Consider the following 23,670-nt stretch of genomic DNA (forward strand, 5'->3'; position numbering starts at 1 on the left):
AAACATCATCTTGAAAGAAGAAAACACCCTCTTTTCCATCAAATATTCTGTACATGATCTTGTGAAACACAGAAGAAGCACAGGTAAGTCCAAACAGCATCCTGTGATATTGGAACAGTCTTTCTGGAGTAATAAACGCAGTCAGATGCCTAGATACCTTATGCAATTTAACTTGGTAAGCAGATGCAAGGTCGAGTGTCGAAAAAAAATACACTCGCCAGACCCATAATAGAAATCTATTCTTGTATATTAGGTAAAGTATCCCTTTCAGGAATCACATTCGTTGAGCTCTCTTAAGTCAATACACAATATGACCTTTCCTGAGCTCTTCCTTACTACAAACAGAGGGGACACCCATTCGCTGCATCAATGCTTTCTACGATTACCTGCTCTTCTAGCATCTTCAATTCCAGCTCTGCTTCATTTCTCATTGATATTGGAATACTGCATAGTTTCTGCACTACTGGTTTGCAACCTTGTTTAAGCATTATATGATGTGTGAAGCTTTTCAAACAACCTGTTACGCTCACCTGGTATCCACAAGGACGCCACCCAGCGAGTTACTCGATGGTATGCTTCTCAGCTTTGCCCTGATGTGGTCTGCGGGAAAGGTTCTCCCTGAAAATACAGGAGGACTGTTTTCAAGACTGACCAACTGGGGTAAGTATCCTCCCTCCACCTCCGTATGATTTCAGTCCCTCCGGCGCTATCTCCTCACCTTGTGGTAGAATTAGGCGTGCTCTCCGTCCTGCCTTCTTTGCAGGGGCGCGTTGTCTTTCATGGGCGAGTGCGGTCCAGTTACTTCACTGACGCCGGCCCGTTTGATACTGTTCAGGTAGGTCTTATTAATGTTCTTTAGTTTTGTTGCTATCCTGCATGCCTTTCTTTGTTTAAAATGTCTCTTTTTTCTCCCTTAGGTATGCAGAGTTTCAGCGCGGCGAACTGGCTTGGTTGAGCCCCGCTGGTAAATGTTGGTGCATTAAGAGCGCTATGATGCGGCAAGCAAGCGCTATGCGCAGCGCTGCGAAGTCTTGCCTTTGCTAACCTGTGTTTTCCTTCCTTATAGGTCGCAGTGTTCTTCAGCACGAGTGGAATGTCCGGAGTGGTGCCAGCCGAGAGGCGACCAGCCAGGTAAGCCTTTTGAGCAGTTCGTAATTTGTAAATGTCTCTATTGCTTTCTTTAATGTTGCCTCTATTTTCCTCTTTCAGGTTGTTCTGTCCGGGAGGCGTGCAGATTCGAGGAAGCTGTTCTCAGTAGCTGCGAGTGTTTAAAGATGAAGACTGCAGGTAAGATGCTGCTGCTAATGATGTTCCTTTTGTCTCCTTGCAGGTTCTGCTTCTCCGAGGTTCGAGGGAATAGCTGGACACGGTGAGCGTTACGTTGCAAGCTGCAAAGTAACACGAAGCATGTTGCCTTGCTCGGGTGTGGTTTAAATAGCCCTAACAAAATAGTCCAGGAAAAGTAGTCCCTAGGCTACCACATCAAATTGTTTTTTCATGGTGTATGAGCCTGGCGCCATAGGTGCCAGGACTGGCCCCATGAGGGCTTTTGAAGAGGATGCCAGGCTCTAGAGGCCCGAGTCCTGACTCCACCTGGCCAATGGGTTTGCCATAGGGGGTTTTGGGCGAGGGTCGTGACACAACCTTTTTCATCTTTAATCTTCATCTTTTCTTTGCTAATCTCTGGACTCTCAATCAGGAAGACTGATTCCACCGCATTCAGATCTAGCCATACCTTCAGCAACCTCTGATATGTCTAACTCAGGAGTGGAAATGCCCCTTTCTTTGAGACATAAATACACCCTTCGGCCTGTCTGTCTTTGAAGCCAAAATCAGCTTTGAACCATTCAATCAAGTCAATGTTCGCTGCTTCATAAGCTCTTGACTTGATATTCACTTCATGTAAATACTTGGGTTCACATTTCTTCCATTCCACCTCCGGAATAAGTGTATATATGGCTCCCGAATCCACCATCATCACAATCGGAACACCATTAACACAAATGGTTGTTTTTGGACTATCCAGCTCACTATCTTCACTTCCTACTGTTGAAATACATCCCTCACTTTCATCACACTTCATTTCCAATCCAGTTTGTGCAGGTATTTTTATTCCTACAGCATCTAACTAGAGGTCCTCTTCAATTACAAATTCTGCAAATCATCCTGAGGGCAGGACAGACTGGACTATTAGCTGAATGGGAGGGACTGTCACACCTGTAGCATGTTCTTGATGAAGTTCGCCTCCTTCCTCTTTGCCCTCCTCATGGGAATTCTGTGGTAGGACCCCTTTTGTTGTCTTTGTTCATCGTTTCTCTTCCATCTCTGTTTTCACTGTTGTACCTGGATTCTGTTATCGCTGCTCCACTTTCTTCTCATGCTCCGATTAGCTATGACTGCAATCGATCCTCCAGTGGTAGAGTGCGGTGTACTAGCTTGGCCAGTTTTTACTCTGATCTCTTTCACTGTGCCTTCCAATGTCTTCACACATTTCTCGGTATGTTCACACGTTTTAGCCATGCATAGAACCGTCTCCAGAGGCGGATCTTCCACCGTCCAGAGTTTCTCTCATACCTTGCTGCTGCTGCATTCTAACATAAATGAATCTCTCAATCTTTCCTCCAATTGCAAATTAAATGTGGCTAACTTCCACAGAGCTGTAATGTATTGTTCAACATGTTCTCCCTCCTTCTATACTTGTTTCCCAAACATATATAGTTCTAGAATAGTGCTTAGTTTATTCGAATAGTGTTTGCTCATTTTCTTAATAGACTTCTCATATTCATTCATATCCCCACTTTTCTCAGCCGTTAACTCCGGTAGGTCTTCAAATCTTTCCTGGTCAGCTGGACCCAAACAATGTTGTAGGATTAAGGATTTTTTTACTTTCTACACTTTAATTTGTGCCGCACACTACATTAGCGTAATGTTCAAACTCTTTTAGCCATCTGTTCCATGGCATAAGCGGTTTGCCAACTTCGGGTAGAAACAATACTGTTGGGGCACACTGTGTATAGCCATATCGCCTGCACTCCTTCGGATGCCATTGTGACGGATAGTCCTGACAGCCTCGTGGTTGCCAAATGCTCCAATGTTCTGCACCGATGATCCCTAATAAGGATGAAACCAGGTATGTAAGTTGTCCTGGCAGCCTTGTACATGTCTGTCTTGGGTTGATTAAGCTATGTATAAAGTAGCACTGCCCACTTAGACAAAGAAAATATCCTGGAGAAAAAGGTTTGCATTTAAGCTAATTTTCATACCCACACTGCCTTGCTGTGGTGTTCAGAACTGGAGGTGAACTTCCTGCGATGGCTACTAGGTTGTGTTGTGTAATGTGTGACTTGGCTCAAATGGACTTTATTTATATATATTGAGTGCCACACTGGGGGCTACTCCTCTCCGTCCCCCACTGTGGGTATTTGGGAGTGAGCAGGTTCCCTGCAAACCTAATAACTACTTTCACCATAATTCCTTGCAGCAGAATAAACATTGATTGATTACACCTGCACTGGCTCTTTGCTGCAAGTGAGACTGCCTCCCTCATGATGTGAGAAGCACAGAATCCGGTCGGAGGAGACCATCAGTAGCTGTAGCAGAGAACTGTGCAGGGAACCAGGGTGCACCCCTTCCATCCAGTGATATATATATGCTATAAATGTGTGTCCTCTGCTTGTTTTGTTTGCTCACCAACGGTCCGTCTCGCACTTCCCTCACTCTGCTGCAGGCACGATGCTTCACATTTCCAATACAACTTAAGGCTAAACTACAAAGCTCTTTTAACAACTTTACAGTAATCATATAAGGTGTATAGTTAACATAATGCTTCCATTTAATGGAGCATCACAATATTGTACATAGGACTCCTACAAAAACAGAACATAAAGTGACCATTGTAAAATACATTACATATTTGCTGATGCTGTATTAACGGGCCAGTAATACTGTTTACCGGCATGTTGCTGCACCAGCAAACTACAAGTTTGTTGGTGGGGTGACCGGATTTACCTGCAGCTCCGAGCTGCCGATAATTCCCGCACCCACCACCAAAGAATTTCAGTATTACCTGGGACTCCATGGAATGGTGATTAACGCCACTTACCGCCACTTGCAATCTGCTGGTAGAGCAAGTGGCGGTATCCTAGTGGACTTACCAGCAGGATACCACCAAACATGTAATAAGGCCCACTGGATCACAGAACAGCCTTTCGGAAAGTGATGCGTAAACAACCTATAAATGGCTGCAGCTAACAGGACAGGAACAAATGCTGGGTTTCAACTTCTGGTCAACATGCTCGAGAAGGCCAGCCATGCCAATGGAAAAGGGACCATCTCTGGCGAGGCAAGGAGGCACAACCCTGACGTTTGCAGCGTTTTAGGGCTTGTTCTGACTTTACAATGCAGAATGTGGCATTCCGAACAATCCCCTAATGGTATGCTTTTGATGGCATAGGTTGGGAAGTGGCACACTCATGCATGGAGCAGTCCCTGGCCCGACAGTATGTGCAGAAGAGTGAGACTGCTGAGATAGCAGTCTCCTCGAGCATACAAATGTGTGACCTGCAACAAAAATGCAATAATATTTTTTGGTAACTTCTGCTAGACTGCAGACAATTACCTCCTCTCTATATATGCCTAGCAGGTTCAAGAAACTGTGCACTGCAAATGACTGGGTAAGATCTTAGCTTTGCTCCCATTTACAGCGCCTTATTGCTTTGCAACAACTTCATTGCATGGTCCCTATGAAACCCAACATCCCTTTCTGACCCTGTCATTCTTTTGATCTGTTGTTTCCTGCTACCTAAAGCGTGATGCCGGTTCTATGGATCTTTGTACCTTCTTCTGGTCTCAATCTTTGCCTGTCTTATCTGCTTGCTCATAAAATCAGAACGACTGTAGCATACGCTAAGCATTACATTAGTATGACTCACCGTTGCCGGTTGCGGACACCAGATCAGTGAAAAGCACAATATTGATAGAGATTTAGATACTGCCATTAAACAAACCATGCTCTCAGAGTATCCTACTACCTTTTACAGGCATCTGATTATGATGTAGGCACATTAATATGCTTATCTTTGCACTACGTTGGCACCGAGTGCCTGTCTTCGTTAGTCCTAGTGTGAGTAAGGCTATTGTTTTTCATATAGGCCCATTGTATTCCACCTAACAGTTATCATGCAACTGTGTCTGTTGGCTTCTGTCATTTTAACTGCATGTCCTTGGTATGCAACAAATTGTTCACATCTTCTGGAACAGCAGTTAGTCCTTGCTTGCGTACTGTCAGTTAACATTCATGAGACGCTGGACACTTCCATAGGAATGCTGGACAGCATGACATCAAATCAGTCTATGGCTTCAAAACAACAACTGCATTCTACATAATCACACTAATGGAGAGGTGGCAGTAATTGCTCATCAGATCAACATCCAGTCCAAGTAAGTAGAGAAATACAGACACAGACCCTTTCCAGTTTGCACCTAGAGAGGTAGCTGCATGTCAATGATGATGCCAATTAGGACAGACATACATATCCAAGGTTACTGTTGAACTCTTGCTCGGAGTAGATGTGTCTTGCATCGCGGGCTGGGGAGCACTAATGGGCTAATGGATCAGATTGATATGCAAATGGCGATTCTTCCCTGGTAAGATACAGAGAAACCAAAACATGATTGAGAACCTCTTGAGTGGGTTGCAGACCAGAGAGAAAGCCATTTTAGTGTTTGTACATTCTCAGTAGAGGATGGCTCACATTGTTGGCCAACACCAGGCGCCAGCTTCTTCTGGAGCCATTAGAGAAATTCATATTTCATGTTGCTATGACTTCTTTACGCCTTTAACGTCTGTTTCATGCCTTGCTATGCCATGTTATCTGCTATTTTTAGGATTGTCTGTGCCTGTCACCAACCTGCCCATCATGATCTTTGACAACTTCCAGCACCAACATGCTCAGAGTCTATGTTCTGACTCACAATATGCATACCAACTCATCTGCCCACACGTGATCACAGAACACCCCTCCCAACAGACATCAAACAACAAAATACAACACATGTACAACCAACGTATGTACCACAGCAGTGGCCAATGCATCCTAGCATCGCATGTCCACAGGTCTCCCCTTCAGAGACAAATATTTCCATGCTCTCGACAAATAACATCTAGACACTGACCTGCATGAGGGTACTTCTAGTGTGCACACAAACGTTTTCTCTCTCCACCCACTAACCTAAATTATCCTCTCTCTCTTTCGGATGCGGCAGAGCAACTTGAGACCAAAAAAATGGTAGCTGAGCAAGGTATAAATTCCAGAACATAACATCACCCTAGGAAACCATCCAGCTTGTGCAACATATTCTGTTTAACATGTGGATCAGCTGAAAAGAGACAAACTTGAGCAGTCACAGATCAGTTGTAGTGAAACCATGGGCACCACCAGAACCTTTTCTTTGAGGACAAATATTTTAATTTCACTGAAACGTCTTACGTAAGTACTAGAAAGCAACAACCCTGTAGTGTAAGTGAACAAACATAGCTGGTCAATAGGTTGCTTCAACAAATGCTTCATCGTAATTCTTAAGACCAGACAAAAACAGTATGTACAACAAGGATAACAAAAAGTGTGCCTTACCTGGTTAAGGCTTTTGGACACAAAGTTTCAAAATATCAATGTCATCAAATGTTAAAGAGGTACAGGGCAAATTAACCTTTAAAGTAGAACACATAAGACATGAGGCCTAACTTGCCGGGAGGAGTGGAAAATACAAATGACTCACTACAGGGACCCAAGCAGTCCTAATCCACTGTCTCCTTTATCCCACTTTTCTGGGCTAGCTGAACCACAGTGAATGGATCTGTGCATGCTCTGCAAACCATTAATAATAATTACTCGTTTAAAATACCTAGAGGTAGTGTTAATATTTAAGAACAAAAATACTGATTTGCCTTTGCATCAAATTGAGAGTTTCTTCCATTTAAAACTGCATATATATGTGGGATATTTCATCTGAGAAACCATAAACGTCCAGCCCTGGTAATTTAGATGCCAACGGGTTTCCTATAGGCTACTCTGAACACCTCTGATAAAAGGCAGACCACTCTAGTTTATGACATGCTCAAGAAGGCTTTGGCAGAATAGACTATCACCAGACTAGCATCATTTTTTTTAAACAAAACATGTATGACCTAGGCCTGACTTTGATAAGTAAGGCCACACAAACATGTGTTCTAGAAGGGCATATTAAGCAAATAAAGCAATTGCCCCTCCATCCTTATATGTACTCAACTGTTAACCCGCCCCCCTTCTCCATATAGTGTTGTACGATTTTCTCTACAGAAAGAATCTCCTACTTATAAGCGCCAGGTATACCATTCATGCAATACCTTTGTCTTTCTGCCAATTAGAACAAGTAAAACGAAGGAATAATCGTACAGCCATTCAGTTAAGTTTATCTACTTGACAATCATTTAGCTTTCAGGATGTGCATAAAAGGGCTTCTATCAAGTAGAACCTATCACTGACTTGCAAGCTAGGAGTCCCTTGCTCTACAATCACTTTGTCTGCTACAATTGTCAGGGTCTTGACTCACCAATGTAGCATATGGACTAACACGAGCCTGCACCAGCCCACTCACATATGAAACAATCCCCAAGAGATACTGAGGTGCAGTGGAAAGGTAGGTGAGCCAGGACTGTCTGGGCAGGACAGGAGCAGGAGTTTTCACTAAAGCATGTGGCATAGAGGCAGGAAGGACTGGGAGAGCAGATGCACCATTTATTTGATTTATTTGTTTATTTCTACCACGCCATTACCGCAGGCATCAGGAACCCAGTGAGGCTAGGGTGTGGTAAAGAGAAACTATACGTGGGTTTGCCAAGAGTCCCCCCGCCACCCAGGTTTCTCAGGCTTCATGCATACCCAAATCTCACCAAAGGTGGGCGTCCTGAGGCAACCATACTGATTAAAGAAACACTGTGGACGAAGGAAGCAGCAGGAACAGGACACATGGACAGAGCACGGGTGGGCAAAGTATTATTGCTGCAATGACAGAAGGCCAATGAAATACCAGAGATACATGATGTTGCAAGGTGAATGGCATGGGTAGAGAGCCAGCATTTGTAGGTGGTTGCATACATCGGTGGGCTGCGTCTTCTGTTAGCTGATCGCGTGCAGAGAATCTTAGACAGAGATAACCCCTATTGTACTCCCAGAGAGCACCAAGACTTGTGATGCCAGTGTCTGTGAAAAGACCTGATCTGGTTCCTGAAACAACAATCCGTGATGAGGACCCATGATGGAATGTAGTGAATGGAACATGGGGGACGCCATCCACTCTGTGATTTAGGCCCGTGGGTGGATATAGAAAGGATCCACTATGCTTCCCATTCTACACCTAACCTTGTATCTATTGTCAAGCACTGTCCCCAGGTTATGAGAAGAGACAGAGTCTAAGGAGGAAAAGAAGGATAGACACTAAAGAGGTAAGAGGGAGAACGTTGGGAAAGAAGGACAAATAATAAAAAAGTAGAGGGCAAAAAAGAGAAATATTAAGGGGAGAAGGCAATCAAGAGAGAGAGAGGAGCAGAGAAAGCAGAATGGATAAAAGAGAAACAAGATTAGACAGAAGAGGTAGAAGGGTGGTAAGTTGAGGCGAAGGATGAGCTGCATAGAGGAACAGTGAGGATGTCAGGGAGTGAAAGGAGGGAAAGAACTGAGAAAGCCAGAAAAAGAAAAAACAAGGGAGCTCATTTTGCACCATAGCGTAATTTGGTAGCGGGAGTCGTTACGTGTAGACATGCACACAAATGGCTCCACACTGCTAAATTTCGGTCATTTGCACGGCGAAGTGCAAATGTGCAGAGCAAAAGGCGTTTTTGCCGCCTTTTGCCCTCCACATTTGCACTCTGCTGTGCAAACGGGGAACACTGCCTGCCATGCTCACCTGTCAAGTAATATTTACAAGGGATCCCTAAGCAGTTTGCCTGTTTAATGCTGGTGCATAAAGCCGGCAGGCACCATAGGGATAACCAGCATTTGCGCTGGCATGAAAATGCATGCTGGCACAAATCCTGGGACATTTTCATGGCGGAGAGGAAAGGAAGCTGCGTTCTGCCCCTGCACTCCATACATTCATACAAATGAACGAAAATGTGACGTGGCATGAATGAAAGGCATGAAAGCCTTACGCAAGGATGTTACACCTTTCATTCACATTACTCCATGGAGCAAAATTATAATTATAATAAATGGCCAACAGTGAATAATGGTCTACAATCCGAAAATAGAGCCGGCCAATAATAAAGCGGCATTCCTTGACACTGTGAAGAATGCTCACAACCGAGATATGGCAAATCTTGGAGTGGGTCGTTTCCCATTAAAGAAGACCATCAATTAACAATTGACAATTAACTATTTAAAAAAAATATTATTTGGTTCTATGTTTTTAGGTATACTTGCCAAAAAGAAATGCATGATATTCCTATTAAGGATTTCGAATTAAACAATTTCTGAAAAATTGTTTCACATAAAACTCTTCTGTTAATGCATTGTTTTCATTCAAATGTAATTTTTGAAGAATGCATTACATAAACAGAACGTTTTATAGTGCTGAGCATGCACCATGAGACGTGCATTTAGTTACATGTTAGGCTCATTTTCACTGGTTAATGCATATATTTTTATAGCCACACACAATTCTTTTTATGAAACACCCTAAAGCTGCTACCCAGAAATCAAAACGCAAAGGTGGGAAAAGGAATACCTACAGAAATCAAAAGAGCATTCACTAAAGGATGACTTCCCATGGCAAAATAATCTATAATTAGGTAATTGTTCTGTCTTGTGCCAATTTGCCTCCAAAAATAAAGTTATTCACACACATGTAATAGATGTCTCTATGACTCATTTTTCTCTAGTTGCAGATGTGATAAAATGTCTTAGTTCTGTGGTTCTCATCCTCAAGAAAGGCTTTGGTCTCTGTCCTAGAACGCAGCATTTTGAAAATCCTGATTAGTCTTCGACACAACATGCAGCCTAAAGTGTCTCTCAATGTGGGCAGACACGTCTTAGTACCATGTCTTTCCTTGCAAAGTAGGTCCACACCACTACAAACGTTTCAAGATAAATTAATATAGTGTAACTATACCGATTTTGACTGGGAATCCAGGTGGAAACTGTAAAGTGATGAAATCCCGAAGCTGGGCAAAATGAGCACTGGTGGTGGCCATCAGATCAATGATTGGAGTAACTTGCTCCACCAGAGACAGAGGAAAGTCTTCACACATCCACAGTGTTGCTTTAAACCTGTTAATTGAAAAAGCAAATACATAGTTATAGGGCTCATCCTTAGCTTCACCACTGTCGAACTGCAATGTTGGCAATTATGAATCCAGAGGGGTTGCAATGTGGTGAGACGTGAAAAACGTTTTATAACATTATTAACAAGATAAGTATAAACGCTTAAAAAAGATTTTAGGACTTTGCGCAGCATAGGCTGCAATTCATCCAATGCTAAGGTCCTAGTTTGACATACGGTTAGGAGGGATTTTCAGAACCAGCACTGGGAGAAGTTCCTGAGAGGTCAACCTTGTTGATTAGCAGGGGCCTTTTACACTTAGTCAAACCAAACTCTCGCAAGGTAGCTAACACTGGGTAGCAGGGCGATCAGGGACTGGTGTGTAAGCATAGTTAACAACACTTAGAGACAGCCAGTAATATATACGACAAAATAAACGTATGGGGTACATAACTCACCGTAATCGTATTTCTGATGGTTGTATCTGCTTAGATTCACCTGCTGTGCATAGGCTGACATCTAGTGGAAGCTGCGGAGTATAACAGTTTGTTTTTCAAAACTCAAAAAGGGGCGTCGAACCAGGGCGTGCCAGTAATATTATCCCTAGTGTGACGTCCCCTGTACCCATGATCCCTCACGCGTGTAGGACCCTCAGATTGAATTTTTTTCGGACATGAGGTAGCATGAGGAGTAGCGTGAGTACAGGGTATCCAAGCAGATAAGATAGATAAGACTACAACCATCCATGCGCCTTCTCTCAGAGGGGAGGAAGGGCAGACGCATTTGAATATACAAGCATCAGAAATACGATTACGGTGAGTAATGTATCCCTTCTGAGGTTTGTGGAATCTACTTAGATCACATTCTGTGCATAGATTAGCGAGCAGTGTTAGAAGGAGGAGGTGGGATGTGAGAAGGTTCATGAGCGAACAAGTGTCTTAGAACCACCTGTCCCACTTGAGTATCTGTCTTGGAATGATTGTCAATGCAGTACAGCTGAGTACAGATGTGAATAGAGCTCCATGTAGCTGCTTTGCAAATGCTGTCAAGGGGTACATTTGCAATAAAAGCCAGAGTGGCTCCAGTACCTCTTGTAGAGTGGGCCCTTGGCGTAAAAGGCAGTGTTTTATCTGAAAGGGAATAGCACAGTTGGATACATCTGACTATCCACCTAGAGATGGCATTCTTAGAGATGCGATCTCCCTCTCTGCCTGGAGCTATGGAGACAAACAGCTGATCTGTTTTTCTTAGCGGTCTTGTCTTGTCTACATAGTAGAGGACCGCCCTCCTCACATCTAGAGTTTGGAGTTTCACCTCAGCAGAGCTCTTGGGTTCTTGGAAGAAGGCCGGTAGCTTAATAGACTGGTTAACATGGAATTTGAAAAAAGGAACTTAGGTGAAAAACTAGGGTGAGTGCGTACAACCAGTTTATCCTTATGAATAGTCAAGAAAGGATCCTGCACTTACGGAGCTTGAATTTCACTGACCCTTCTTATGGAGGTGATGGCTACTAATAAGGCAGTTTTATAAGTCAGGTGTTTGAGACGCGATTTGTGCATGGGCACAAAGGGAGGTCCCATGAGCTTAGCAAGTACCACATTAAGGTCCCAACCTGGTGGCGGGTTAGAAATTGGAGGGTGGAGTCCCTTAACCCCTTCCATAAATGCTTTGACAACTGTCACTTTCCACCATGACACCTTGTTATGTGAAGTGGTGTAGGCTGATAAAGCTGCCAGGTGCACTTTAAGTGAGTTAAACACTACCCCTGTATCCAATAGGTGGAGCATATAGGTGACAACATTAGAAGGAGTACAATCAACTGGGTTGATGTGCTTATTCTGGCACCAAATAACAAATTGTTTCCATTTGTCATAGTAACTGTGCCTTGTGTTAGGTTTTCTTGACTCTTTCAAGATATCCATACATCTCTGGGGTAAATTGAGATGTCCGAACTCTATGACTTCAGGAGCCATGCTGCTAAGTTCATTGAGTTGGGCTGAGGATGCACTGTTAGCCCCTTGTGCTGGGAGAGTAGGTTGTACTGGCACAGGAGTTTGATGGGGGTCGCACACCGCCAGTTTGCCTAGGTGTGGATACCACGGTTGTCCTGCCCACATAGGAGCAACCAGGATGAGCGTAATCGGTTCCCTGTGGATCTTGTTCACCACCTTCCTCAACAGAGGGGTTGGTGGAAAAGCATAGGCAAACATCCCTGACCAATTTATCCATAGGGCGTTCCCCCATGGAGCCTGACTGCGGGGGATACCTGGTTGCGAAGTTTGGGCATTGCCCGTTTTCGCTTGTGGCAAATAGGTCTATAGTGGGGAAACCCCACTGAGTGAAGAGGTCTTCTACGACTTCTTTGTGTAATCTCCACTCGTGTTCTTCTGGGAGGGGATCCCTACTCAGAGCATCTGCTAGTGAGTTGAGATCCCCTGGAACATGTTGGGATGACAGGTTCATTTTCTGTTTGAGTGCCCATTTCCAAATTTTCTGGGCAAGCTTGGACAGATTTGGCGAACAAGTGCCCCCTTGTTTCTTTTAGGTAAAACACTGCAGTTGTGCTGTCTGTTGGGATCTGCAATGACTGGTTGGATAGGAGGGGTTTGAATGCCCAAAGCGCTCTGAAGACTGCCAGAAGTTCTAGCAGACTGATGTGGTTCTGAGCCACTGTGTGAGACCAGAGATCCAGAGCTGTATGGTGATGGTAGTGGGCTCCCCACCCTGCTAGGGAGGCGTCTGTTGTGACAACGTCCTGTATCTCTGGATCGTAGAAGGGTTTCCCCTTCGTAAGATTCTCTCTTGTCCACCAGCGAAGACTCTGTACTAGTGTTGGCGAAACGACAACTAGATCATCCCACTGACCACTTGCTTGAGACCACTGTTTCGCCAACCATTCCTGCAAGGGTTGCATGCGCATGCATGCGTGGGGAACCAGGTAAATGCAAGATGCCATCATGCCTAGCAAACGGATCGCTTTGTGCACCCTTATTTGGCGACTGGCCTGATTTTGAGGAATTTTCAACAATATATTTCGAATTCTTTCCTCTTATGGAAAGGTCAACCCCTCTGGGTGTTTAGGACAGCTCCTAGGAACTGTTTTGAGGTGCTTGGCACCAGGATTGACTTTTTCTAGTTGATTGAGAAGCCCAATTGGACGACGAGTTTGATTGTTCGTTGGATGTTTAGTCTGCAAATTAAGGGGGATTCCCCTGTAATGAGCCAGTCGATGCTTTGACCCTGAAAGCGACGAAAATTAGTGTTTCCCCTCTGTCCTGAGGGTTTATTCGTGAGTTGTCCAAGAGATTTTAGGGTCTCATACTCGTCCTTAGCTGTTTTTAAGGCTTCCTCCACTGCCTTGCCGAATAGTACGTTCGGCTTTTCCGGCATGTCTATAAGAGCGGCTTGGGTTTCGGGTTTGAACCCTGACTGTCTTAACCAAGCGTGACGCTTTATTACAGTGCCTTTTGCGATTAATCTTCCAGCATTATCTGCTGCATCAAAGTTTGTTTTCAGTATGCATCCTGACCTACCATCTGCTGCCAGCTGAGCCAACTGGCTCTTCAGTGGTTCAGGTGCAGAGGATACTAAAGCAGCTACTTCTTCCCACTGATGGCAATTGTAGCTTGTCAAAAGAGTGGCACTGTTAGCAATTCGTGCAGGCAACTTTCCTACCCAGAGCATATAGTCTTTTGCTCTCTTTATCGGGAGGTGCTTCAGAAGAAGCAAGTGGTGTACCTGCGCTCTTTCTGATGGTTGTTACTACCAGGGAGTCTGGTTTTAATTGACCCCTAATGTACAGGGCATTGGAGGGTGCAGCACTGAATAATTCTTTAACTCGTGGATTAAACACACAAGTAAGATTTAGAGCTACCAGCGAGGGGTTAATTCTATGCTGGATAGATTTCTCTTCCGCGAAATCCCTGTCCTCTTGGATACCTTGTGTGTCAATATGAAAATGGGCTGCTGCCTTAGCCAGTACCTCGTTGAGGAGTGGTTGATTATCTACGGGTGAGTCATTCACCGGGGGGTCTTTAGGAATTAGGGAGTCAAGATGATCCTCCTCATCCTCCTCCTCCTCCTCCTCCTCCTCCTCTTCCTCTTCCTCTTCCTCCTCATAATAAGAGACCTCTGTCTGGTCTTCTAGCATTTGTGGTTCTGTTTCCTCCCAATATGACTCAGGATGGTAAGGTTCAATGACCAGAGGGACTGTGACCAAGCCCTGCGCTGGGGCATCAGAGCGGACTCTTTTAGCAGGGGGTTGAGAGTCCTTGGACCCCAAAGGGGCAGAGGTAGCTGGTGTGTTGGCATAACTATGCAAATAATTAGGGTCTTTTTCATAGACAATGACATTCTTCTCATAACCCTATCAATATCAGCTGAATTCCATTCTCTGGAGCTAAGGATAACCACAACATCTTCTGTTTCCTCTTCCATTTCCCCCTCCATGCCCATATCTTGAGCAGTGGGAGGGATGATTTTACCTTTAGTGGGAGGATCAGGGACCTTGGACTTTCCTACTGATTTAGGGGCTTTTGGTTTCTCCTTATGAACATGGTTTTTTGTGTTGTTGATCCCCCTTCTTGTGACTAGAGGAATGTTTCCCAGTGCTTTTAGGGGCTTCCGAGGGATCTGACGCCTTGCGTCGAGATTCGGGGGTGGTATCTGATACCTTGCATCGTGTATCAGAGGTGGTACGAGATTCAGAGGTGGTCATGGAGGAAGGAGGTCAAATCTCGGGAGTAGACGCTACCCACATTGCCTGAGGATAGAGGTCAGAATCGTCTTCGGACGATCGGGACTCTGAGACTATTGGGAGTGTGACACCTTTTCCAACCGCAGACGGTTGGTCTTTGTCATGAGGCGATCGCGAACGGGAACACCCAGAGGACACAGATTCGTTGGACCGCTCTCTCGGTGTCTTCCGTTTGCGATCGCTCGACACACGTGTCGTGTCACGGCCGGGGATGATGTGTTTAGTGGAAGTAGTGTGTGTCGCGCTTATGCCGCCGGGTGTTGTCCCCATAACTGGGCAGCTGGCCAGTCCTCCGGGGCTTGCATGTGGTGTCTGAAATCCCCCCTCTGCCCTCGCCGTCGCAATACGGAGGTGTTGCTGCCATCGCTAAATGACCCTTCGGCGTCCATGGCCTCTAGTTGCCTGGCGTAGTGGGCCCAGCATTTAGTGGAGTGGTCCTTAAGCCTGTATGACCACCCCCACTCTCCCTACTTGTACAGGGCCGAGGCCAGGGGCCTTCCAAGGCCCGGGCCGAGACCAGAGGCCTTCCAAGGCTCAAAGTAAGTCGTGGAGTTCTTGACGGCTGGTTTCCTAGATCTTCACCAAAGCTGATCTTTGGCGTAGGGTGGAAGAGAACGGGAAAGTTTTTTTTACAATAATTTTAGTATAATTAGCAATGCCAAGGGAACTCCACAACATGCATCCAACTAGTATGGGGGAAAAAAACAATCTGAGCGTCCTACATGCGTGAGGTATCATGGGTACAGGGGACTTCACACTAGGGATAGTATCACTGGCATGCCCTGGTTCGAAAGCCTCTTTTCGAGTTTCGAAAAACAAACTGTAATAATCTGCAGCTTCCACTAGATGTTGGCCTATGCACAGCATGTGATCTAAGCAGATTCCACAAGCCTCATAAATACATATATAAATACACAGTTTCAAATCTCAAAGTTAGACGACCTACACTTTACACTAAATACAACAAATAGCAATTCAATAAAGCAATGTAACAAAATTGCGACAAGTAAAGTGAAAAAAGCAGCAACAAAACGTATATCATATTACCTATCTTATACTTATAAGGCAGGCATCTAACTTAAGCAGTGCTTTCCTACCGGACAAGTGTTCCAGAGTCTTAAAGGTGTTCAAGATGCAGGTAAATACCTGAAAGGGGGCGGGGCGGGTCTCAACTTACCATGTACATGTTTTGGCTACAGGCAACAGCTAAATCAGAAATGTATTTTAAAAGCACGCTTTTTAGAAAAAATTAGGCCATAGCCCTCCCTCCTCCAAGGAAACGTGTTCCTGGCGCAGGCAAGGCTAGAAAATGGTCAAGCGGGATTGTATTGACACTGGCATATGTATGATGGGACAGGTGGGTCGAAGTTCTGAAGGAGACAGGGCGAAGGACTAAAAGGGCCTGAATCGAATGATCATTTTAATTACTTTCACATCCTGATAGTCTCCCTCCTTCCCAATATTTTGGGACAGATTAAACAGAAATCATTTTTGGAGAGGAAATAACAGTATAGGCCCCATGGCTCCAAGTGAACATAATACTTCCTACTTAAAAGATGTATGTATGTATGTCTTATGGAAAAAAAGTATAGAGAATTAAATTTACAAAACACATAGGGAGTAGCCCATACCCTTAAAGTTCTCACAAATGGGAACATGTATTTGGAAAGTTACCTACTCTGCCATACATATAGTGGAATGAGGATGTAGGCTCAGGAATAACATGCAAAATGTATGCTGCAGAAATGTAACAGACAATTCACATGGCAGTGGTGATCTTGGTCTCCTCGAGTCCAAGTGAAAAAAGAAACATGAGTTACAAAATGACGAGGTAATTTTCGAAAAAAGCTTTGTCATATCCAACTAAAGTACTTGTCAAATTCGAACCATGTGGCACCTCTTCGGATGGTGAATTGTGTAGCCTAGACTTAGAAACAGGGAACTAGATTTTCAGATTGAAATGGGAATTTGACCGAAATTTAGAAATGTGCATGTTTCCTTACAAGAAAGAGCCTGAAACTAGCTTACCCACCTGGCAAAATTACTGCAACTAAAAAGGTAGGGTTCTATGAGCGAAGCTGTTAAAGTGATATTTACTGTATTCATTCTGAAAGCAGAAAATGTTCACAGCCCAGTTCAAACAGGCTGCAATAGCCGAGAGACAATGGGCCTCATCACAAGCCCGGCGGTATCCCTTAAAAGTGGCGGTAACAGAATCAGCGCAGCAAAGACCGCTCCGCCAGATCATGAGCCGGCACAAATACTGCTGACTGTAAAATTATTAGCGCCAAAGACCAGCCTTAATAACGCTGAAAACATGGCATAGTTACCTCCAGCTTTCAGCTGGAGATAAATGAACACAGTTGTCTCAAATGAAGCCACAGGTGATCCCAATCCAGCCAAGAGGGCTACATAAGGCACACCCCTACCCCATACACGGTTTCCAACACCATGCTGCCACGGTCTTGGGAGGATAGCTCAGGGGCAACGTACTTGCCTTGGAAGCAAGACGATGCGGGGCAACACAGGTTCGATCCCTGGGTCTGCGCTTAGAAACCTCTGAATATTAAGCGTGTTATAAATAACCCATCATATCATATCATATATCCCTAGCCACTATGAGCTGGGACAGGCAGCTGCCCATGCTGTGCTTGGAAGTAGAGAGGCTGGTCAACCAAGCCAGGGCACAGAGAGGAAGGAACAAGTTACTTACCTGTAACTGTTCTCCAGCATGGGTCTGGTATGGATTCACATGCTCATAAATATTCCCCGTCGTCAGGCTGGGAATCCTTGGTAAAGAAAAAATCAGTTTCAGTTTCGTTTCTGAACTGTCCTTCTTAGTAGTAACCAATCACTGGTCTCTGGGTCATACTGCCCCCAGCCAATGACTGCCCTCTCCCTAAGCCCCTCCTCTGGCAGCCAACCTCAGTTTTGGTAGCACGTAAAGTGGCAGTAGGACCAAGTAAAGAGCCGCAGAGGGGTAGGAGGGAGGGTTCGCATGTGAATCCATGCCAGACCCATGCTGGAGAACAACAGTTACAGGTAAGTAACTTGTTCCTTCTCCAGCATGGGGTCTGGCATGGATTCACATGTGCATGAATACAAGAATACATAGCAGTACACACATGCACAACCACGGGAGGTGGCAAGGCTCAACATTAAGCATCTCTTACCTTCTCACCAGGCCCACCTTCAGGCGAACAGGTTGCGCAGCACTGCCTGGCCGACTCTGGACTCCTCCCTGGAATCCCGGTCGACGCAGTAGAATCTTGTGAAGGTGTGCATCGACCTCCACGTAGCAGCCCTGCAGATGTCCAGCAGGGGTACACCAGATAGAAACGCCATGGTAGCAGCGATCGCTCTGGTCGAATGGGCTCTCGGACGGCCAGGCAACGGTCAGTTTGCCAACCGGTGACAGTGCATGATGCAGCCGGAGAGCCATCTGGAAATGGAGGCCTTCGAGAGGGCCTTCCCTTGGTTCACAGGTCCAAAGTTCACAAACAGCTGTCATGTCTTCGGAAAACTCTTTGTGCGGTCCACGTAGAACTTCAGCGCTCTAGCTACATCCAGTGAGTGCAAAGTCCTCTCAGCCGGCGACGAAGGCGATGGGAAGAAAACAGGTAACACCAAGGGCTTGTTGAGATGGAAGTCCGATGGCACCTTGAGCATATAGGAGGGGTGCATCCTCAGCACCACCCTCGTCTCGTGGAAAGTCAGGTATGGAGGTTTACAGGAGAGGGCTTGGATCTCTCCCACTCGTCTTGCGGAGGTGATGGCCACAAGAAACGCTGTCTTCCACGACAGGAACTTCAACGGTGACGATCGGAACAGTCCCTTCATGAACTCCTTCACCAGGCGATGGGACCACAGAGATGAGCGCCCCGGAGTTCTGGTGTAGCGGGAGATAGCCACCAGATGGATTTTGATGGAGGCATGGGCCAGTCCCGCCTTGGCCAACGACAATAAGTACGGCAGCACTTGAGGGGCCGTAATCCGCAGAGGGTTAATCTTCTGTGCATCGCACCAGACAGAGAACCTCTTCCACTTATGTCCATAGCACTTGAGCACTTGAGGTCGCCCTGGCCTTTGCAAGCACCTCCTTGCAGTCCGCCGAGATATCGTACCCTCTAAACTCTACTGCTGCAGGAGCCAAGCCTGCAAGTTCTGCGACCCTGGGTCATGATGGAGGATGGCGCCTCCTTCTCTGGCGGGGAGGTCCGCGTCCGTCGGCAGCTTGACTGGGGGGGACGCTGACAAGTCCAGAAGGTCCGGGAACCAGATCTGTCTCGGCCACGCCGGTGCGACGAGGATCATCCTGCACCAGGACCTCTTGAGTTGGTTGATGAGTCGCAGCAGCAACGGAGGGAACGCACACAGGAACCGGCCGTCCCAGGGGAATGAGAAGGCATCGCCCATGCTCCAAGGCTGGGGAAACCTGCTGGCAAACTTCTGGCACTTGGCGTTCGACGCCGTCGCGAATAGGTCGATCTGGGGGCTGCCCCATCGTTGGAATAGCCGATCCACTTGATCCTGTCGCAGCTCCCACACGTGGCACGAACGCAGCTCCCTGCTGAGCGAGTCTGCAATGGTGTTCTTTATTCCTGCCAGGTGGAAGGGAACCAGAAACATCCCCTGGGCGACGGCCCAGTGCCACAGATCCTGGGCCTCCTTGGATAGGGCTGGGGACCTGGTGCCTCTCTGCTTCCGGATGTAGAACATTGTGGTGGTGCTGTAGGTGAAGATCCTCACCACCTTGCCCTTGAGGAATGGGAGGAACGACCGGAGGGCCCAGAACACGCCTCGGAGCTCCAGGACGTTGATATGTAGAGACCTCTCCTCCGGGAGCCAAAGGCCTCTTGCGAGGAGATCACCGGTGTGCGCTCCCCACCCCTCCAGGGAGGCATCCGTCGTCACCATCTCCTGAAGTGCCGGGGTCTGGATGTCCGCACCCGCCGCCAGATGCACGCAGGCGCCCCACCACCGGATCGCTTGGCGGAAGGTCTCGTTGAACGGGATCCTGTCTTCGAAGCTGCCCGCCGCTTGCATCCACAGGGCGTCAAGGAACTCTTGCAGTGGCCGCATCCGCAGTCTGTACAGGCACACTGGGTAGATACACGAGGACATCATGCAGAGAAGGGACTTGATGGACCTCAGCCTGGCCACATCCATGGCCAACAGCCGCTGCACCTTGCCCATGATGGCCTTCGTGCTTTCCTCCGACGGGGAGGCCAGTCGCGCTACTGTGTGGAGCTTGGCTCCCAGAAACAGTGCGACCTGTGACGGAACCAGGTGGGATTTGGTGAAGTTGATGGAGAAACCCAGATCTGTGAGCAGTTGGACAGTCTTTGCTGTGTGCCCGACGGCAAGTTCTCTTGTCCTTGCTCGGATGAGCCAATCGTCCAGGTAGGGGTAGACGTGGATCCCCTGCAGGCGTAGCCGCGCTGCCACTGGTGCTAGGCACTTGGTGAATACCCTGGGCGCCGACTTCAATCCGAAGGGAAGGGCCTTGAACTGGTAGTGCCGTCCCTGGACTACGAATCTGAGAAACTTTCGATGTCCTTTTGGAATGGGGATGTGAAAGTAGGCATCCTCCAAGTCCAGCGACGATAGGAAGTCGCCTTCCTCCAGCTAACCCAGCACGTGCTGGAGGGTGACCATCCGGACCTTCTGGGCCTTGATGTACTTGTTTAAACAACAAAGGTCCAGGATGGGTCGCCAACCGCCGGTCTTCTTTCTTACGAGGAAGTATCGTGAGTATACTCCGGAGCCCCGGAGCCTCTTTGGGACGAGCTCGATGGCTCCTTTCTTCAGCATCTCCCTTACTTCCAGCAGCAGTTGCGGGACGTGGTTTTCCTTCCATGGGTGGAATGCTGGGGCACTTCTTTAGAAACTCCAGAGTGTGCCCGCGGGCCAGGGCATCCAGCACCCATCGGTCGGTGGAGATTTACTCACACACGCTGACGAAGTTCGCCAGCCCGCCTCCCACCGAGCTGCTCAGGTGGGGGCCCGACGCTACGGCCGGTTCTTACCTGCTTAGCAGCGGCCTTGCCGCCTTGGCCTCATTGGCGACGATGACGAGATCCCCCTGACTTGCCGCGTCCTCTGTAGGCCTCCTGCGGTACGTCGCATCCTTTGCAGGCACCTTGCTTGCTTCCGGAGTTCTGAAAGGGCGGCCGACGTTGCTACAAAACCCCCAAGGCCCAGGACGTTTCCGTGTCGGCCTTGATGGCCTGCAGCGACTCGTCCACTGTCTTGCCAAATAGGTTGTTCCCGTCAAAGGGCATGTCCAAAACTCTGGTTTGCACATCCTGGCGGAAAACGGTCGCCTTGAGCCAAACACGCCGTCGAAGACAAACACCGTTGCCCAATTGGCAGAAACCGGTATCAGCAATGTCTGTGGCCACCGTTATGGCGTGGTCCAACGCCACCTCACCTTCCTGCTGGATCTCGAGGGCCTCTGCCCTCTTGCCGTCCGGGAGGAAGTCCAGCAGAGGAGCTATTTTAAACCAAAGCTCCCTGTCGTAGCGGGCCACAATCGCCAAGGCGTTGGCTGCTTTAATCGTCATCGCCGCCGACAAGATGACCCGTCGCCCCATGGCGTCCAGTTTCTTCCCCTCGCCATCCAGGGGGGAGGTTGAAGTCGAAGCCGCAGCCCCTGCCGCCTTCTTCTTGGCTGCCGCCGAGACGACCGAATCGGGGGGTCGGCGGCACACTCAAGCACAGAGGGGCAGAATCCGGGACCCGATACTTCTTCTCGTACCGGTCTGGCTTGGCAGGGGTCGTGGACGGGTTCTTCAGGAGCAACAGCCCCTTGTCTCAAATGTCAAGTAACGGGACCGAGAGGACCGTCTTCCTTTTGGCCTCACACCGTTGATAGAGGAAACCTTCCTTCTTCTGTTCTTCGGGGCAGAGCTCGAAGAGCTTGGATGCCCTGGCAATCATGGCGTGGAAGGAGCCAATTTGGCCGGGCGGGGAGGCCTGAGGTGGTGGTGATGGAAGGCCCATCCCGTCGTCACCACGATCGTCATCCATCCTCGTCGTGGCCGTCTCTGTTCCTGTGTCATCCCTAGGATCAGGGGAAGGAGATGAAGGCTGCAAGGGCCGCGAAGGCTGGAAGGGCGGGATGATGAACTCTCCTCCGCTTGCTTCGAGGGCTCCCCGACGGGCCATGTTCTGCTGGATCGTCCGTTGGGGGTAAGGGCAACTGTAACGCTCACCTGATTCCCGTAGAGGTGCCGGTCTTGACTGGGCGTATACCGTATCTTCAAAGGTGATGTGTAACACACGGCTGGCTCTTTGGGCTGGACCTCTGTGCACTGTATGTCTGACTCGAGGGGTAAGATGTCTGCAGATAGAAAATATGGGATTAAGGAACTGGGTTATTGAATGTCTCTCTCTTCTTCCCTTTCTCTTCTCCTGTAGAACCCCAAAGGTTAACGCTCTCACCTTAGGTAAGTGAACGCCGTGCTCTCCATCTGCCTCGGGGCAGGGTGCTGTAACCAGTTTCTTCACTGGATAAGGGGAGCAGGCCTCTTGACTTCAGAGGACTGCTGTCCGTCGTTTACTGCACGAACGGTAAGTTTCGAGTAATTCTAATGTCTTTAAAGTCTTTAGTAATGATGTTTCTTGTTTTGCAGGGTTCCGGCGATGGCAGATGACGGGCTGAAGTGAGTTGAAGATGGAGCCCGTGTGATGAATAGAAGCGCCTGGAAGCACATAAGTAAGCGCTTGTTGCCTGCTTCACGATGCGCTCTAACTGTCTTTTTATTTTGCAGGTAAAAGTTCGGAGCGGCTGCAGGGTGCCGGAATACCCACTGGGTTAGATGTGGAAAGGAGTAATGGCACGTGAGTATTAAAGTTCCCCAATGTCTTTAAACGCACCTTGTTTTGTCTTTCAGATGCGGGATGCAGCGCCGAAGGCCTCCGGAGCGTGCGAAGAGTTGGTAAGCTTTTGTCTTTCAGATGCCGGAATGCAGTGTGAAGACCTCCGGAGCGCACGAAGAGTAGGTAAGCCTTTGTCTTTCAGATGACGGAATGCAGCGCGAGGCGTTGGTGACAGCCGATGGACCAGGTAAGTGAAGAGCTGTCACTGAAGACCGTAATGCTAACCTGTTCTTTCTTGTCTTTATAGGTGTTGCTGAAGACTGGATTCAGGATGGTAAGCCTTTTTCCTTAGGCCCAGGATCAGATGCACAAGACACGATGAGCGTTCTGCTGCAGAGGATGCAGAATAACGCAAAGCAAGATTCATCCATCGGGTGTGGTTTAAATAGCCTCCTGTAGTGCTTAGGTGTCTCCTTCCACAGCCACGCCTAGGTAAGAAAAGAGTTCCTGCTTTCCAGAAGAGTTCCAGTGTTCTGAATCTAGGGAGTGGCTCCTGCCCCACCCAACAGGAAAAGTAGTTCCAAACAGAAGAGGATCAGAGGCTCAACTGGCAGGCAAGTAAGCAGCATGGTCTGCTGCAGGTAAGTCCACCCAAGCATTATGAGCCCGGCGCTTCCAGCGCTGGGACTGGGCATATTTATGAGCCTGGTGCCACTGGCGCCAGGACTGGGTCCAAAAGGTCCCAATTGGGACTGGTTGGCACTCGGAACCTGGGTTATGGATCTGCTTCCAAG

General features: G+C 47.5%; 1 protein-coding gene across 1 annotated transcript in view; it reads right to left on the bottom strand.

Annotated features, from left to right (window-relative positions):
• Positions 1 to 23,670, bottom strand: part of ANKRD13A (ankyrin repeat domain 13A) — a 1,258,643-nt gene that overhangs the window by 379,263 nt on the left and 855,710 nt on the right. Inside the window, exon 11 of the mRNA XM_069619390.1 lies at positions 10,147 to 10,304. Coding sequence (XP_069475491.1) covers positions 10,147 to 10,304 — 158 coding nt within the window. The remainder of the gene's footprint in view (positions 1 to 10,146; positions 10,305 to 23,670) is intronic.

The sequence above is a fragment of the Ambystoma mexicanum genome, chromosome 10, assembly GCF_040938575.1.
Source record: "Ambystoma mexicanum isolate Mex_15411 chromosome 10, UKY_AmexF1_1, whole genome shotgun sequence".
NCBI lineage: Eukaryota > Metazoa > Chordata > Amphibia > Caudata > Ambystomatidae > Ambystoma > Ambystoma mexicanum.